Here is an 18028-nt window from a genome sequence, read left to right as displayed (position 1 = left end):
TCATGGAGAGAGGAACGGAGAGCGGGGCTGAACTCCAGGGGTTGTATTCATGTGGTTACGCAGACGGGATTTAGACATTATTCTAGTTTCATGGAGTGTTGGAGGAAAATGAATCGCCTGGTGTATTGGCTCTCCATCCTGAATAGTTCTGGCAATCAGTGATAACCCAACCACTCCTTACGCCTCTGAGCACCAATGGCGACAAAAGGAAAAAGAGGATGCAGAGAAATCTGCCATCAGTCTCTATCCTCTGTTCTTGTACGGATTAATTTCGATTCAATTTTGGGGAATGTGCTGGGAGGAAAATAACATCCTTGGTCTGTTCAGAATCCACCTACTTGTGCAGACAATCTTACAGCTCAGGGATGTTTGTCTGCCTTTTCTCATAGAAAAAAAAAATAGTTAACACACACAATAATTAACTTTTAAGTACGGTCAACAATTTGTGAAGTAGTCTGAATCTCTGTATATCTGTTAATATACCCACTTTTCTCTTCCCTCTCCATGCACACTCTCTCACTCTGTAGTACCAATCACAGCAGTATTTAGGCACTGCCTAATGCAAGCTCTTAGGATCAAGGACTAGTCTGTGACTGTTATGCCCATAGAGTGCCAATCCCAGGACAGCTCTCATCTTTCTCAAGGCCTCTTAACACTGCTGGAATATAAATGACAGATAGGAATAAGAGAAAAAATCATTTGTAAATGCCTGGGTAAATGCTGAGCCTTCAAGCCATCTCGTCATCATCTGTGTTAACATAATCTCTCAATACTGTGCTTTTCTCTTCTTAAGCAGGACCTCAGACCAAGGGAATTTCATGTCAGGTAGGATTTCATGTAGGAAAGAATGGTTTTAAGAAGGACAGACCTTGATCTCTGTTGGCTGAAGATTAGGGCATCAGGGTCTGGCTCAGCAGACTCAGGGTTAGAAAACGTTCGTGAAGATGCTTCAGATGTTCATTAGGGAAAAGGTTTTCTTTTAGTGGTGATAACAAGAGAAATCAGAGGGACACCTCGCTGGTAGCAAGGTAACATGGTCACACAGGCAATTCTGCATCAAGCCATTATGAAGGACAAGAGTTCAGCTCCTATTTAGTTTTCAGGATGAGAGCACCAGTCTGCTGCCTGCAGGACCAGATGGAGTTGCATCTCCTTGTGTCACTCTGGGACTTTGAAGGGACATAACAGGCACGTCTGAGCCATCCTGTCTCACCATTGATAGAAAAGGGGATGACTTTGGGAACAGTCGTTTATGAACCAGGCTGAGAATAGCTTTAACCGTTACAACCCGGTGTCTCTAAGGGATCTGTGAGGGAATTGCCATGCCTGCAGTCTGTTTTACAGCGCCCCATCTTCACCTTGCCAGCAACAATGCTAATGACTCACACACCTACCTCACCTTAGCATCAATGTCAAAAGATCAATACTAACCTCTTAATTACAATGTTGATCAAGGTTGATGATATTGATTCCTTGCCCTTGATGCTAAAGCATGCTGGATATCACATGGTCGTTATCCCAGATGCAGAACTGCTACTGCTGACTCCTTAAACTATCATGAAGCAGTCTAGTGGCAGCTTTTCATTTGGGCACCTCCAGCAGTTTGAACATATCTTTGACTTCTCATGGACAGTACATGATGGTGCCAGTTGCCCATGGGATGCACTGAGGAAACCATTGTCACTGACTGCAGGTGTTTGCTGTATAAAAAAATCCCCTTCATTCTTCTGCAGATAGGATTCCCAAGGTGGGTCTGCTCATCCCTCAGAATTCTATTTCCTACCTTAAACACTGGCAGATTCGAAGAAACACGTTCCTACATTTCCAAAATACTCTAAATAATCTGAGCATCGAATAATGCTCGATTAATGGTCGCAAAAATACAGACTGCGAGCAAGCAGAATGATAATACTGACTGTTCTACATCAGATAAAAGAAAGACACCCTGCAGGGACCAAGGGACGGAAGACTTCGTGGTTAACTTCATGATTTGTGATGCCAAGGACCTGATCTCCTACCAGATAGCCCACTGTAATTGGTGTCCCAGAGAAGAAAGAGATATGTTTTGTGGAAAATGACTAGCAATGGGATATGAGGTGTTCCAGAGGCTCACAGCATAACTCATATGGCTTCCAGAGACCTGTGTAGAGGTGAAATCTTGCGTTTCCCTGCAGCTCATGATTGCATACAGGGAAAGGTCTGGCCGTGTGTGCTAGTCAGTGCCTTTAAATTGTGTGCACATCCGTTATTACTGCTAGTATTTACCAAACATGTACAAACTCAGGGTAAACTCTGCCCAGGTCAAGTCTGCATCCACTAGAAATTTCAAGATTACAGCTTAATCTGATCTTTTCTATCCTACAGGTAATTAATGTCTGTAAAGATTTCCTTTTTTTTTTTTTTTTTTCCCAATACAGTGGGATTTGGCGTGGAAGCCTTCCTCCCCTTCCCACCATGGTCCAATCAAAGACCCCAAATCCCTGAAAAAGAGGAAGATGTTGCATCTCACTGACTGTTTTGCAGTTCTATTTCTCTCCCTTTGAAGCATAGGGTCTGGTAGAGAAGGGTAGAAGGCAGACAGGTTCATTTCTCATCTTCATGACCTGTACAGTGACCCCATCACCCGCTCTGGACACCTCAAGTGCAGCCGTAGCTCTTCCTCCCATCGTTGTCAAGGCTGGGAGTGGATCCTACCACTCTCAGTTTGGTCTTGGCATTAATCCATAACGTCATTCCTGATCCCAGTGAGAGTGGTCAACCCAATAAAATATCCCAGACGCTCACCAGTACAATGTAATTTCTGATCCCATGCAATCCAGACAACATATCTCCCAAGGGATGCTTTAATTGTCTTTGGACACTGCTGGGTATCTTTTCTCAGTGAAGTGATTTCCTGAGCTCTCTGGGCATGTAGTCCTGGTTGATCCCCAACTTTAGCTTGCAGATAAACCCCTCTCTGCTCTACACCCTAACCCCTTAGACACACATCAGCATTTAAGTCCCCCAGATTATTTCCCTCACCTTGCCCAAGTGGTACGTGACTTGACCATTCTGTCTGCCCCTCTCTTAACAAGGGGACTTCATAAAAGGCAGAGACAGAAACTACACACGGAAACAAGCCTAAAGCCTGCTCCTTTCTGCAGTGAAAAACACTAACAATGTGTCAAAGGAAGAGCTGGTAAAGGCAGTCTCTGCCCAGCAAGGCAGCCAGGATTAGCATCTTCCCACTGCAGGATGAGTGTAACCGACAGCTCTGCAAAGGAGAGGACACCGAAGGGAGAAATGCCTGCTGACAACTTGCTTGTTCGCCAGCCTTCCTCAGAGGTGCACACACACCGAGCACTTTCATGTGGTGTTCAACGGCTTCCGTTCCCCTTCCAGGCAAAATCCTTACTACTGACATCTCTGTGTGAGGAGGGTTTGGCTGTGTGTATCAAAACGTCATTAAATATTTGGTTTAATAACTGCCAAGGCGGCTGCCTCAGCATTGCGCTGGAGTTCGTATTTCTGGCTCTGTCTTGGGAGCAGTTAGTGGAGCCAGGAGTGCTGTGAGTCATGAATAGTGTCTGCAGAGCGGCGTCTCCTTGGCAAAACTGCTCCGGGCAGGGGACACCTGACTCCTGGGTTGTCCTCCTGGGTGATTTACTCTGCGTCCTCCTGGATGATGCTTACCTTAAGAAAAATTTCACTTCTGCCTGTGCTGTACAGCAAGTGTCCTGTGAAACTGCAGGCAAGTCTTTTTGGCTGTTCAGCTCCTCCCCAGTTCATCTTGCAGAGGCGATAATAGCACATCCCTGCCTTGCAGGGCTCTTGTGCAAAGAAATATGTTGTAGCTTGTGGAGGACTGAGAAACTGCAGACTTGGGGACCATAGAAATCCTTCAGCTGGAAATGCTGTTCAGGAAACAAGCTGAAATTGCAGGGGGCTTGCAAAGCTCTGGCCATTGCAACATGTCACTGCATTTATGGGTTCGTGCAGTGCTCTGCAGGTGCTCGATACATTTTCAAAGGTGAAAACACCTTCAGCGAAACTGAGACCCTCCAAGCCAGGACAGATGGAACATGAAAGGGAATTTCACAAACACCCTGATTTCCGTCTTTTTTTTTTTTTTTTTTGAGCAAGCTTGCAGGGAAATAGATAGTGACGCTCCTATCAGGAAAGGTTTCGATCAACTTGGACTACACAGTTAGATTTTAATGTGTTCACATATTTATGACCGTACAGAGTCACGCGTGTGTCTATGCTAATACATCCCCTCTGTGCTTTGCACCAAGGTCTGCAATAACCTGAAGAAGCAAATAGTGTGTGAACTCAACTCTGATATGATTTATGCAGTATCAGAGAGGTTCAGGGCGGGAAAGTATTTCATTCCTCCCCGGTGGTACATGCTGGATTTTTCTTCACAAGTCTGTTCTCTGATATTTTGCCTGCTCCGCTTTGAAATAAGTTAAGTGATTAGGCCTCTACGGCTTTCTTAGGGGAAGACTATTCCACGGTCTTATTTGATCTCCCGCTCCAGCCTAAACATTCACTTTCTCATTTCCCTGCCTACCTCCACCACTATTTCCACATAAATAATCTCTCTTTATCCCTAGTGTTTCATTTGTGGGGATTCATGTAATAAGCACCTCTTTTTGCTGGGTTTCCTTGAAAGCTGAGCGCTGTAGCCATGTTTCCATCCTCCTTAAGTGATGAGAAGAGAGGTTGAAACTGGTCCTAAATGTTTGCCTAAATTGGGCCTCATTACCTTCATTTGCAGGGACTTATGCATGTTACGGAAATCAGTGACAGCTTTGGCCACTCAGCAGCTTTGAAAAATCGCATCAATTATTTGGGTACCCAGAAGTGAGTGAGCTGAGCAGCTTTTTTAATGGTGTTGGGGGATATTGGCTTGACCTTCATCTGTCTGTGTTCTGTCACACCTCTGTGAAAGAGATTCATAGTAATAAAGTAGGAAGAGGCCAAGTAACTGGGAAAGGACCAGAAACCATTTTGTTGGCCAGATTCAGCATCTTTTGGCTCCCGAGCAAGAATAGCAGAACATGACAAGCAGACAGCATCCTTCCAATCTTCAGGAACTTGCAGCCCAGAGACCTTCTGAGCAAGAGCCGCTAGCTTTGTATCTAATAGCATTTGGTGGGGTTCTCTGTCATGCATTTCCCTAATTATTTTTTATATTCATAAAACCTCGGGTACCTTTGCGTGTCTGTGACAAGCATTGCAGTTTGACAGTGCTCTCTGTCTGCGAATTGTGTCCTTCACTCATTTTTTCATCTGGATCCCTCTAGTTTCATTTGACACCCAATTCCAATATTGGAAAAGACCGTGAATAGTCATTCCCTGGTTGTGTTGCCCTGGTCACTCCTGAATTTTTATAGCACCTTCATCATTTTCCCACCCCCTCCTATCTTCTAATACATGATTATGGGTGTTGTTAATATAGAGTTTGTCAGAGATAAACACACACACAACGCAGAAAGGATGAACCTGGCTGTGCAGATCGATGCCCCTGTCTCGGATCTCCCTTATCCTACTTGCCGGATAGTTTAGCTTGAAGTTTGCTAGTGGTTTGTCCACAGATCAGCCTTCCCTTCACCCCACTCCTGAGAATCCCATAAGAAGTTTTGTGCAATCCCCAAACTCTCCTCCCAAATTCTCTTTTCTCTATAGGAAAATAAGTCCCATAGCCTTTTAGGCAAGTGACTCTCTTGCTTTTCATGGCACCCAAGAGTGTTTTTCACGATGGCTCCCAACAGTGGGTTTCACACCAGGGACTGATCCATCTCCTTAGAGGCTGCTCTTGTGTGTAGTCTATTTCCACTCAGTAGGTTACCAAGATATCTCTGCTCGTCATGTTTCTTTGATCATCTCTGGGTCTTTGTGTTTATAAATTTGTCATTAGCCAGATAACCTAAGAGACCTCATGACACACTATGGACAGTGGGGAGAAGAGAACACTTACCCCCAGCTTTTTCGTTTTGCTTCTCACTAGATCAATAATGGAGGTGTCATGTTCACATATCATTCATCAAAAGCTTTGACATCTGAAAGAGGAAGGCTGTTAGAGAAGAGCTGGAATGAATTATTTTGCTTTTTAGGGAACTTGGAGGGGTTAGTTTTGATATTAGTGTGCACAGTCTGCAGAACAGCCAAGTGTTACATGGGCTTAATTTTTGAAAGGGCAGAGGATGAACTGCCGGAGCAACTCAGTTGTGCTGCCATAGGTCATCACATGGGGCACGAGGAGGGGACATCTTCCTGAAAGATTTTTTTCCTTTCTTCCACAGAATTAGCAAACCAAATATATGGCTCTCCAGGGAAAGCTCACTGTTTTGTGTAATAGAAGACTGTCCTCAAAATAGTCCCTTCTGGACTAGCTCTTTCCCAGTATAGTAAAAAATGAAAGTGATAAAATCCTGTGGAGCTGCTCTTTCACTTTCCCCATTATATAACAACTTATTGTATTAACTTATTATATAACAACTTTAACTTTCAGATGGTATAAGACAATCTCACTCTTAATTTTCTTTCAGCATCCTTCTCTCTGTTTGCATAAGAAATAACATTTTTTCACTCATTTGCGACCCGCTGATGATCCTCAGGCCCTCAGATACCGTAATATAAGGCCCGCTACAAATATATCCAGTGGTAGCACCCAGAACTGTGGTGGCTTTATGTAGTCTCAGCATGTTTTTCAGACACAAGACGTCCTGGTCTGCCGAGTTTGAGAATGCTACCAACAAGAAGTGTCTGCAGCTGGGGTCAGTGGGAGGCTAAATCCAAAAAAACAAAATCGGAGATGGATGTAGTGTGTCAGCAAAGACCCTTTTGCTGTGCTCTATTGATTGTTTTGTGTTGATTCCTTAGTTTTTTGCTGTTGTCACTGTCATCTAATTTAAGGCATTGCTGTTAAATTAAAAGGCATGATTGACTGACTGGCATCTGAGACACATCGCAGCTGTCAGCTGCAAAGATAAACTCCGGATCGGGATGCAAATCTTCCCAAAGATCAAGGGTGTTTGGACGAGGCATCTCTCTCAGTTAATTTGTGGTAGGAAAAACCTATTGTTTTGGCATCTCTGCTTAAGATTCAGAACAAGAAATGCCAAATATGAGCTTGCCAGTTGATTCCGACCATCTTGAAATTTTCTTCATTTAACTGTGGAGAATTAGAATGCATTGGGTCAGTCTAGCATGAAAAGTAATTTGTTTTAGTGTGTGATCATGATAAGAACTGACTGAGGAGGACCAAAAACCCCTTTAGAAACTGGATTAAAGACCTCTCTGAATGACAGTCTCCATAGCGCTCAGAATAGTCCCACGTGCAGCAGCCTTGTGTGTAACAGCCGCCTTTGCAAAAGTCATACGAGGAGCTGGGACGATTCTCAAAAATTAAAAATTACAAGTTAAACCTTGCTATGTGATTCCGGTGATAGCTGGTGATTGTGACAGGAATCTCTGGAGATGGAAGTATGAGACACAGCTGCTCCAATAAAAGGGAATAAAGAGCAACGTGAGAAAGATCTGCAGTTCTGCAAGGCTGTAGCTGAACAAAACTTTGCTAAGAGGGACCGGGCTGGGTGTGTGACCTTCACAGGAGTCAGTGCCTTTGAAAAGCAAAATCCTTCATAAAGCAGTTGCAGCAGACTCATTATTTCTGGATTAAGGACAGATGGCAACTCAACCCGCATCCATCAGCAGGGTGCAGCAGTTTGTTGAGAGCTGATGAAATGGGACTCCAGGGGCAAAAGGGACTATCTGCAAAAGGTCCCGTTGACTTCAGTGGGATTCTGCGTTGCATTTCACATGGGTTTGCTCTCTTCCCACCATCAGAAAGGTTTCCTCCAACCCCATGCTTGAAACGCAAGAAGGGGAAAAGCAGGGAATTGTGTGGCAGGGAGGTGGGAATGAAAGTTTCCTAGAAGATGAAGAGTCCATAAGAGTTGTGGCAGCTCAGCGAGTCACTCCTGTTGAACTGAGTGATGGGGCGTGTGTGCAGCCACTGCAGTGACAAAATCCCACTCGTGTCTCTTCTGCAGCATCTACACTGGGCTAAAACCATCTGTGTGTTACCACAGCTCAGCTGCTTCACTGCCATGGTAGCTCACTGACTTCTTGTTACCCAGCCACCCCTTTCCACCAGCCAGATACTTCCAAGCAGTGGGCAGAAAAGCCAAGTGTTTTACTCATGGTACAGCTTTTTTTTCCCCCTCAAAGATGGGATGGGTATAACTTCATATAATAGGCCCTTAACCGCTTGTTTACAGCACCACTAAAAAAGACAGATCACTTGAAACAGTGAATGACTAGACCCAGGAAAAGAAGGGAGATTTCAAAAGGTTTATCTGACAGCCAATAAACAGGATAAATAACACGCAGTATTTCATTTGTCAGGACCACAGGACAACCTGATGATACAAAAAGGACTACGCCATAAAGTGGGGAATACCTTTGTCTTGGCTATAAATGACTCCGTTGATTTAATAAGTGCTTTGGTACTTCTTTAGCTTCTCTTTAGTACTCAGAAATGGGATGGGAACGGAGGAATAAGGAGAGGAAGGAAATTATCTGTGCTCAACCTCATAAAGAGATCTCATTCCAGCTAAGAGTTTGAGATCATTATGGTTTTTATCTTGACTGGTTCTCCCATTGCTGAGGATAAGAAGCTTGAGAAGTCAAAGACTGGAACCTACACTATCCCTTGCTCTTTCCTGTAGCGAGACCAGGCAGTATTTATTTCTACATATATTTAGGTGTTAATGTCATCATAATAGGTTATATCCTGAAATGCAGACCTGTTTGACTAACCCCTCATCAAACTGGGGACACTGTGACAGGTAGTCAGTCTGGGTAATCAGTCTGTATTTTACAAACACGATATAAAAAAAAACCCAACCTTTTATGACACTGGAGCAATTAAGCGTTTTGACTCAAAAAACATCCCAAGCAAATAAATCATAAAGCTTAGCCAAGGTTTGTGTGGAGCTACTTTCTTCTCTCCCTAGCCCCACTCCTAAGCTTCAAGGGAGTGAAGAAAGACATCCTTAAAAGGGCAAGCTAAGAGCTGATTAGCTCCTAAATGTCTCTGGTTACAGATATCCTACTGATCAGCTCACACAAGGCATCAGGCTACCTGCCATTATGCCAACGGCCTCTCTTGCAACTGCAACACAATCTGTCTCCCATCAGGAAATTGGAGAGACAAGCCTGTTTCCCTGTGCTGTTTAGAAAAGGAATCAGCAGAGAAAGTGACTTTCAAGGGAAAGACAGTCTCCTTCAAGGTCAAATATTTATTGTGTGCCAATAGCAGCTCCATCTTCCATGCTGCTGCCAGAATCTCTGAGCACCTTGCTGGCAGGTTCACTAGCCAGCATTTCCATCCTTCTCTATTTTCCCATGTTATCCTCCTTATTAAGTATCTAAGCAGCTTCCACTGCACCCAGCAGCGTGAATGTTGCTGAGCATGTGTTTGTTTTCACTCTGTCTTGGGAGCAAAAGTTAGAGTGCAGCTAGGCTGGCGGTAGTAGAGTTTGAACTCACAGCTCTACGCTGTGGAGGTGGATGAGGAGCTGCCCACCCCTGTGCAAGGGGGTGCTGGTAGTGTCCCTGTATTCTGATCTGGCACCTAGCTGGGCTGTTGAGGACCTGTCTTTTTTACAGAGAGGGCTGATTTCCTGCTTGGAGTGTGTAGGGACAGAGGAGCCCAAAGCTCAGAGGAGAGCTGTGATCTCCATTGACTCATAAATAGCAATACAGGGAGGCTGAGTCAGCTGAAATGGATCGTTTGCATCTCTGAAATCTCTGACTGTTGGTGAGAAAAAGGAGCTTTATTTCTTTTTTATTTTAAAAAAGCAGCATTCGTCTTTCCCCCAGTGTTTCCTTTCTTCAAAAACCCCTACATCTTTAGCTCATTATCTGTGCCTGAGCGTGGCACATCGGAGCTGAATTTCTTGGACCCGAAGCATCTCCAAGGGTAGCTGTGGGTAACGAGAGAGCGCACAGCAGGAAAAGCAGCCACCTGAGAGTGGCCACCTCTGGGATGAAGGGCCACCTCTGCTCCTCCCCATGAGGTGGGCAAATGATGGCACGGAAGCCATCACCAGCTGTTAGAAGCAGAGGCCTATTACAGAGCAGATTTTAGCTTGCTGTGTATAGCTGACAAGAAGTGAACTGACCGCTGAGGGATATGACAGCTTATCCATCACTCAAAGGGCCAGGATGATTCCCTGCTGTCTTTTTACAACAGGAATCCCAGCGTTCCTGGGCTCCCCGCAGGCGTCCCGCTGTAAGGGTTTGGACTGTGGGAGGTGAGAGAGATTCAGACCTTCGTGATCCACCCTGCCGTCAATGTTTATGGACATCCCACCAGGCCCGGTTGTTCTTGGTAGCAAACTGGAAAGATGAAGGGTGGAGAAGGCTGCAGAGGTTCAGCGTTTCCCTTCTGCAAGTGATAAGGTCATCCCTGCAGAAAGGGGCTTGCTGGCTCCATCAGCTCCATCATCTCGCAGGGCTGTAGCTGGTGGTACAAGGGGCAAAGCTGCATGTTGCTGACACCAGCACTGAGGAGGGATGGGAAGGAAAATCAAACCAGCACCTTCATCTTACGATGCTCGCAGATTGCTCCCCTTGGGTGTTGCAAGGGTGCTAGAGAGGAATATCATCCCCCACCAAAGCTGTCCTCGGGAGCAGTGCCTCTCTGTGGCTGCTGGTATCTGGAGTGTGGGGAAAAGGAGTGTCCTTTTAGGGGTGGAATGGGTGGTAGGGCTCCCACGCCTTCCCAGTTCCTTTGTAATGTTTGCACATAGACATGTGTGTTTGAGTGGGGGAAGAGGAAGGAGAGGCAACCTCACCGATGCTGGATGAGTATCTGGAAGTTTTTTTTGCAAGTGCCTTCTGGGATTAGGAGCCAACAGGCCCCTAAATGGGTAGAGGGCCTTCTCAGAGGAGGGGACCACTTTGCTTCAGCAAGCACCAAAACAGCTGGACTAGTTAGAAATGGGATAGGGTTTCCAGGAAGACGATCTCTCTGTTTAGAGCTAGGGAACAGTTGAAGAGAAGTCAATGAAAAGGGAAGGCTTCTCCCTTCCCCTTCTATCTGTTGGCTTTCTGGATACCCCGTGGTGTGTAGTCCTACCACATTCAAAGACATCCCAGTCTCAGGGCTTGGCAGTGGGTACGTTGTAGGGTCTGCCAGGCCAGCGTTGCCTCGGCTTCCTGGGTGCTGGGCTCTCACCGAAGCTGACAGGGCTTTTCTGGATTTTGCCCAGGTGGTTGGAACCCGTGGTCAGCTTGGGGCGACTGCACCAAGGACTGCGGGGGAGGCCTGCAGACCCGCATGCGCACCTGCAAGCCCCTTCCCAACGAAGGTCTTGTCTGCGAGGGAGTCCTGGAGGAAGGACGGCTGTGCAATAGGAAGGCGTGCAATAGTAAGTGGAGGCATGTTCCCTTGCACGCGCGCGAGCGGGAGGCTCTTCCCAGGATGAGCTTGGCCTCATCGCCAGAAATGATGAAGGATGCTCTAGAGGCACGGCAAAACTGCCGAAGGGTCGCATGTCGGCTGTGCATGGCCCTGCCCTTCCCTGCCTGTCTCGCGGTCTCGCATGCACCCGCGCACGTGCTGACACGTCTTCCAATACACACACCTTTACCCCAAAGAGTAGGGGTTAATCTGTAGGAATTTATCAACAGGCTTACATCAGGCATCCATCTGCTGGTGATAAATTTGCCACTGATGCCACAATATACACCTTTAAAGGCATTTCTTTGACTGCTGGAGCCTCTCTCATAAATAAATAAACCATGCAGCTAAGAGAGATGCTAATCTTCCTTATTTTTGGCTTAATTCACCTTTCCAGTCAAGATTCCTTTCTTTTAGAAAATGAAACCTCCAGTGTTAAGATATGGAGAAAGATCTGGTCATTAGATAGACACAACGCAGGGCTTCACTCTCCTCCTGTAACGCAGCATCTTTCCAGGTCCTCTTCTCCAGAGAGCAAGGGACAGAATGTCAACACCAGTCAGCAGTCAGACATCAGTGGGCTGAGCTGGTGAACCTCCAGCACTTCAATCCCCAGTTCTTCTTTTACGTTAGCTGAGTTGAGAGGGGGGTGAAGAGGAAAAAAAAAAAACAACTGCAGAAGAAACTCAGCCTAACAAATGCAAATGAATGGCTGATTATAATTATTCTCTTCTTTTTATTTCAAATTCATAGTAGAGAATGTTTGAATAACTCCTCCAACTAGTCAAATAACTAGGGAAAGTTCAACTGTCTTCAAAGGAAGGGAAGTATCTCCTGATAAAGGGGAAATTCAAATAGAGGGACATAAATATATTTCTCTAATAAGGGCTAAAATGATTTCATGCATTTTTTACCACTTCCATAAATTTAAATCATGTTGCAATTAGTTGGGTTTTTTTAATTATTTTTTTTTTTTTATGAAACGTAGTATATGAAATTTCATCTCCTTGACTCACAGTTGCTAATTTCCCTCTGAGGTTCGCCCACACTAGGGATATTTAATCTACATCCCCCACACTTGCAGGTGACTCTGTAGTCACAACGTAACTGTGACTTGGAGCAGTGAGGGTAAAAGTGCAAGGACCTGGAAACTGGACCTGAAAGGAGGTTCAGCTGTGGGATCTGAGCATGTCTGAATGTTGCTGGAGGAAGGACCATGCTGGTCTTAGTGGCCAATGCCATGAAGAAGAAGAAGGTCAGGATGGCATTGTAGGTGTGTAGAGGAGGGTCTGCAGGTGTGGCCATTCTTTAAACTTGGGGCACATGGGACAACAGGCAAAATAACCTCCTTAGAGTGCCCCTCCTATGCTGGACAAACGAGGGGGGACTGAGCTCCCCAAAGTCTCTTAACAGGGCATCCATCCCCATCCTGAACTATCTTCAAAGCCTTCCATGGGACCTGTTCGCTTCCTTCACAACCCTCTTGAACTGGGTGCAGGGGTGGACTAGACACAATTTTCTAGGTCAAGCTTCACCAGCATTGAATAAGGGGGATAACATCTTCCCTTGATCTACCCCAGGGGCAAAACTTTGTTCTCCATTATGATAGATCTCCTGAGGTCGCTGTGGCAAGGAGGGATGAAGTTAGATGATGGGCAGCCGCAAAACCTGGAAGTCTGGGTAGGGTTTTCATCTCCGCTCACTGCACAGAGCACAGCAGTGAAGGACGAATCACTGTTTACTCTCTATTTATTCACTTGTCTTTTCCAGAACACAACATTCAGCAAAGCTGATCCTAAGTGCAGAAAAACCTGGTTGTGACCCAAGGGGCTATGATTCAATAAATGATTTCACTTGTCTACTTGTCCTCTTTCCATTACATACCTAGCCAACTCTTACTCCACATTTCACTGAGGTTAGTTCAGTTGAGCTTATTTGGGAAAAAAGGATCTTGAGTTAAGTGGAAGGCCCTGGTTTGGTGAGAGAGGGTGCCCACAGAATGGAGCAGCGCAGATTGATTTCCCCCTTTAAAATAAATAAGTCAATTCTGATTAATTTTCCCAAGGGCCTCTTTGCAGACAAACTGCTGAGCCCCACTGTGATGCTTTCAGGCTGGCAAGCATTTGAGGGAAGATGTGAAGAATTAATCTTTCAAGAAGACTTGTCCCTGCACGTCTTGAGGTCTGTGTCCTACCTCAAGATAAGCCTGTGTCTCTTCATACCTACCAAAAAGCTGTGCATTTGCCTCTGAATTCTCTCCTCAGTGAATCTGTCCCTTGTCACCTTTGCAGCCATGCCCAAAAGAGGTGCAGTTTTGATCCAGGAAAGGCTTTTAATTTTTTTTTGCACATACCCTTTCCTTCTCTTTACCGTGATCTGTACCAAAACCTGAGAGGATTTCAAAGTAGAATAAAAATCCTGTTTTAAATGTGTCACTGTTATTCTCATATTGACTTCGGCTCATAGATTTGTTAGGGTTGAGTAGGCTGTTCATTCTTCCACTTCAACTGTTATTTTCCTAAGTGTTCATTATACATTGCAGTTAAATAGATTCTAATTAATTTAAAAAAAAATAAAATAAAAAAATAAAAAAAGAGAAAAGAAGGACTGGACATCTTTATCCTGAATTGCGCAGCGTTTCAGTAGCTTGTAATAATACCTGACTAGCTCTCCAGGTATTGTGGAGTATCTGACACCTTAATTTTCTAGTAGAAAACAAACAGGAAAAATACTCTTTTCCTTGACCAAAGGGCCATCTATAATCCTGAAAAAAACAGCAAAACAAAACAGGGATGAACACCCTGATATTTCATTTTTTGCTGTGGGGGTAAATTGAATCTTGTCCAAGGAAACTAATACCACCACTGAAAAGTAAAATCAGTTCCTGTCCAAGAAAGTTGTGTTAGAATAACATAGAAAACTTAAAAACAAGGGCAAACCCATCTCTTTTCTTTAGCTTCTCCTTCCTTACTCCTACCAAAGCGGCTCATAAGCTGATGGGGGACTGATTAACAAGAGTGTTTCAGCTGTTTATTTGGATCTCCAGCAGCAGGAAGAGGCCTTAGTCTTATCCAGCATCTGGAGCAGATTCTCAGTAGGAACAACTTTGGGTGGTGCCACTCAGCTCCCTGGAGCTGCCAAGATGAGCTTTTGTGGAGGATCTGTGAGGGTTTCATTGGATGTTTTATTTTACCTGGCCATGGCAAATGCACTAGAGGGATCTAACCTTTCTTGCCACCCAGCTCTTACCCCAGATGGACCTTCTCCAGGTCCTGCCATCCTTCCCCTTCCAGAACTGCCCCAGGTGGACCTTCAGAGAGTCTCCGTATGCAGCAGTGGGAATGGTGGTCCAAGAGGTGTGACTTCTGGGCAGCTTGGTCAGTGAAATATAGGTATAGCCACGTGGGTCCCAGAGCTGAGTCTGAAAACATTGTCTGGAGGCCATAGGGTTGTTTGAATCACTGCACAGGGACAGCTCAATGACTCCACAGGTGCCACTTGTACGTGGTCTTTATGTTTTTCCACTCGCCTGGGCTACCATCTCTGCTGTTTCATGTAATGGGATCTCTTGCTTGATGATCTTAATTTGGCTAAATTTCCCCAGGGAGACATACCCAAGGTCAACAGCAAGAAAGCCAGGTAAGTTATCTACATGGGCAAAACCCGAAGGTGTAAAACACTGAAGAAAAACTTTAATGAAGGCTCATCCCAGACTGGAAAGGAAACTTTGTCTAGTAACAACAGCTTGGCTTAGGCAGAGCCTTTCTTCATGGCAGCTGTTCAGCTCAAGAGACATAATCTGAAGGACAGCATTCAGTGTTTGTTGTAACTCTGATTTTTCCTTGCTAGAGGCAAAGGACCCGGAGATATCCTCCTCTCCAGCACAGACAGGGGAGATTTCCTCCATCTGTTGGATTTGGCCAGGAGCTGTTGTTTTATAGAGGGAGGAAAAAAAGCCAACCCGAGTGTGGTGGCAAGTGCTTGCAGAGGAGCTTTCCAGGTCCACCCCCTTTGGATGGAAGGGGGCACCCGCTGTGCTCCAGTGGCCCCTCTTGGCTGCACAGTGCTAAAAGCCACGGTTGCTCACAGCCTGGCATGCAGAGGGTCTTCGCAGAGAGGTTGGACGGGCAACGCGGCAGGACAACGTCCAAACCAAAGGGGGGATGTCATGGGCCTGACCCTGACGCTGGAATTTGGCAGTGCTGGAGAAATGCAAGAACAATCAGAGATGTAGGCGGCCTGCATTTATTCCTGGGGAATGAAAATCGGCAGAGGAGCCAGCTGAAATCCTGCCATCCCATCTGGCAGAGGCAATGCAAAACCATCTCTGACATTTATGAATATGCACATTGGGCAGATACGTCTCCCCTAAGCTGGGAAAGAGGTGGTCGCATCCTGCCATCAGGTGCAGAAGTGTGACACCGGTGCAGTCCTGCTGATCCCTGCTGGGTTTTCAACATCAAGAGGGTTCAGGATCTAGTCCTTCAGCTGTGCAGCTGTCAGTGGTGTGAAGAAACGCGTGTTCCACGTGTCATTCAAAATACTGCGCCTCAGTCTCTGCCGCCCCTGATTTTCATTAAAAATAACCTTTTTTTTTGCTGCAACCACCAAGCTGAAATATCCTATGCACATGTAAGAGCATCTTCATTCCCCATAGGACAGGCTAGAATTCATTGCAAGCTGAAAACGTCTTGGCCTATCGGTACCTGCTGCTGCGTGCAGACTTCACCCTGTCCCCCCTTTTAATGGTGGTTCAGACATTTCACATCTGGGAGTCACACATCTCACCCAATGACATTTTCACGAGTCTTAGATGTTCAAACCGAGATGCTTTGGGCCATTTCCTTACCTGGCGCAATTGCCATGTATCCAGTGGCCTCCAAACCTGCCCTGTTCTACATCCACTGCGATCTTGGTTTTTTAGGGATTGTTGTTGATTCTGCCCTTCTCAGTTTTACTCCTTTAGCAGCTGCTAGATGCCCCAAAAAACTCCACAGCCAACACCTTCTCCTTTAGTTTTACTGCACTGAGATACGTTCAGTCCATTCCAATGGAGTTTTTTAATCATCCCTTTCCGCTCTTTGCTTGGGTCCATCCTTTCATTCCCACCACCCCAGCTTGCCTGACTAATTTTCATGATCCTGTTATTTTCTTCGTCTCTCCTGTTTGGGAGACGAATATAGCGGGAAGAGCACGTAGCTCCGATGAGACACGCTTAGACATTAAAACCTTGGCCCACAACACTGCAAAGTCTCTGCATTCAATTTTTTTTTTTTTTTTTTTTCCCTTGGTTGTGTTGCAAGGTGCTGTCTGACACATTACATGTTCTCATTAGAAGTGTTGGTCACCTGCTTCCTCTTCCCACTACTGCCAGCACTGCAAGATCATCCTCCGCATCCACATTTGAGCTCTGTTCTTCCAGAATCTCTTGTGCTTGCCTTCACTTGCAATTCAAACATCTCTCTGTTCCTTCGAAGGATATTATTCCTCTAGCCCTCGTGCTAGCTTCTCCAAGGTGCTGAGTATTTCCACAATGGGCCATCCTCGTGGCATTTACACAGCTGGGATGTAAATCAAGTCTAGGTCTTCCTTTAATCCTGACATTACTCCACTGACCCCGTTCTGCTGAAATCCCACCAGTTCCCCACTACCTTTATTTTCTGGCCTCCACCCCGTCAAGTTCAGGTACATTAAAACCCACATCAAAGCATCACTTGCACCAACTTTGCCTTGTGCATAAGGCACTCGGCTTCTCCCTCCTTTGTCCACACCCACGGTTGATTTTTGCATATATTTAAGGCAACTGTCCAGGCTAAATCTAAGCCATGCTCCATGTTAAATGGAGACAGACATGGTTCTCTACACCACCTTTTCCAAAGGGGACGCAGATTCCCTGCTGCAGTGGAGTGACCCCAGCATGGGTCTAGAGGCAGTCTTTGCTGGGGGAAGCTTTGGGCAAGCTGAAAGGGCCACACATTCAGCCTCTAGACCTGATTGCCTTTAATTAGGATGAGCCATAACAGCACAGGCTTGTCATATCCATCAGGGAACAAAGAAAATAATGCAAGTCCTTCAAGCCTAGGATCAGGCATTGGGAGATGTCAGACTAGTGAGAGGAGGTCCCAGGTGCCAGGGTTGCATTTGAAACTTTTATATAGCTCTTTTATCTTTCCTTCCCTCTGTCTTGTCTCCTATGTCTGTGTACATCCATCCATCCATGCTCACTGGCTACTTCTGTCATATTGTCTCTCAGGTTTTCCTTGGTACCTCCCTTTCTCTGGGCAGCTGACAAGGCCATCCAAGCTCCACATCTACTCCCTGTTTCTCCTCCCAGCCTAAATAAGTCTCTGGGAGGCCTATTGAGATGGAGAATTTTTGTGTTCTTGTGATCCGTATGCTTTCATAAAGAGGACTTAGAGCAGATGAAAGTGCAGGGGTATAGCCAGCAACGGGTGGTGGGAATGGGGGGAATTTGTGATGTGTCCTAAATATCGGACTAATTTAACTTGTCTCCTAAGCAAACTCAAGACACTGGATATTCAAAACCTAGTTAGAGGTTGGCATTTTTTT

At 45.6% G+C, this 18028-nt stretch overlaps 1 protein-coding gene across 6 annotated transcripts in view; it reads left to right on the top strand.

Moving 5' to 3' along the window:
- ADGRB1 (adhesion G protein-coupled receptor B1) overlaps positions 1-18028 on the top strand; it is a 287094-nt gene that overhangs the window by 114158 nt on the left and 154908 nt on the right. For 5 of the 6 annotated variants that reach the window (XM_074898341.1, XM_074898343.1, XM_074898340.1 and 2 more), the window contains exon 3: positions 11268-11426. The exons of the other annotated variant lie outside the window; for it this stretch is intronic. In XM_074898341.1, the coding sequence (XP_074754442.1) occupies positions 11268-11426 (159 nt within the window). The remainder of the gene's footprint in view (positions 1-11267; positions 11427-18028) is intronic. 6 annotated transcript variants of the gene reach the window in all.

The sequence above is a fragment of the Athene noctua genome, chromosome 2, assembly GCF_965140245.1.
Source record: "Athene noctua chromosome 2, bAthNoc1.hap1.1, whole genome shotgun sequence".
Lineage (NCBI taxonomy): Eukaryota > Metazoa > Chordata > Aves > Strigiformes > Strigidae > Athene > Athene noctua.
This window is presented reverse-complemented; position numbering and strand designations above follow the sequence as displayed.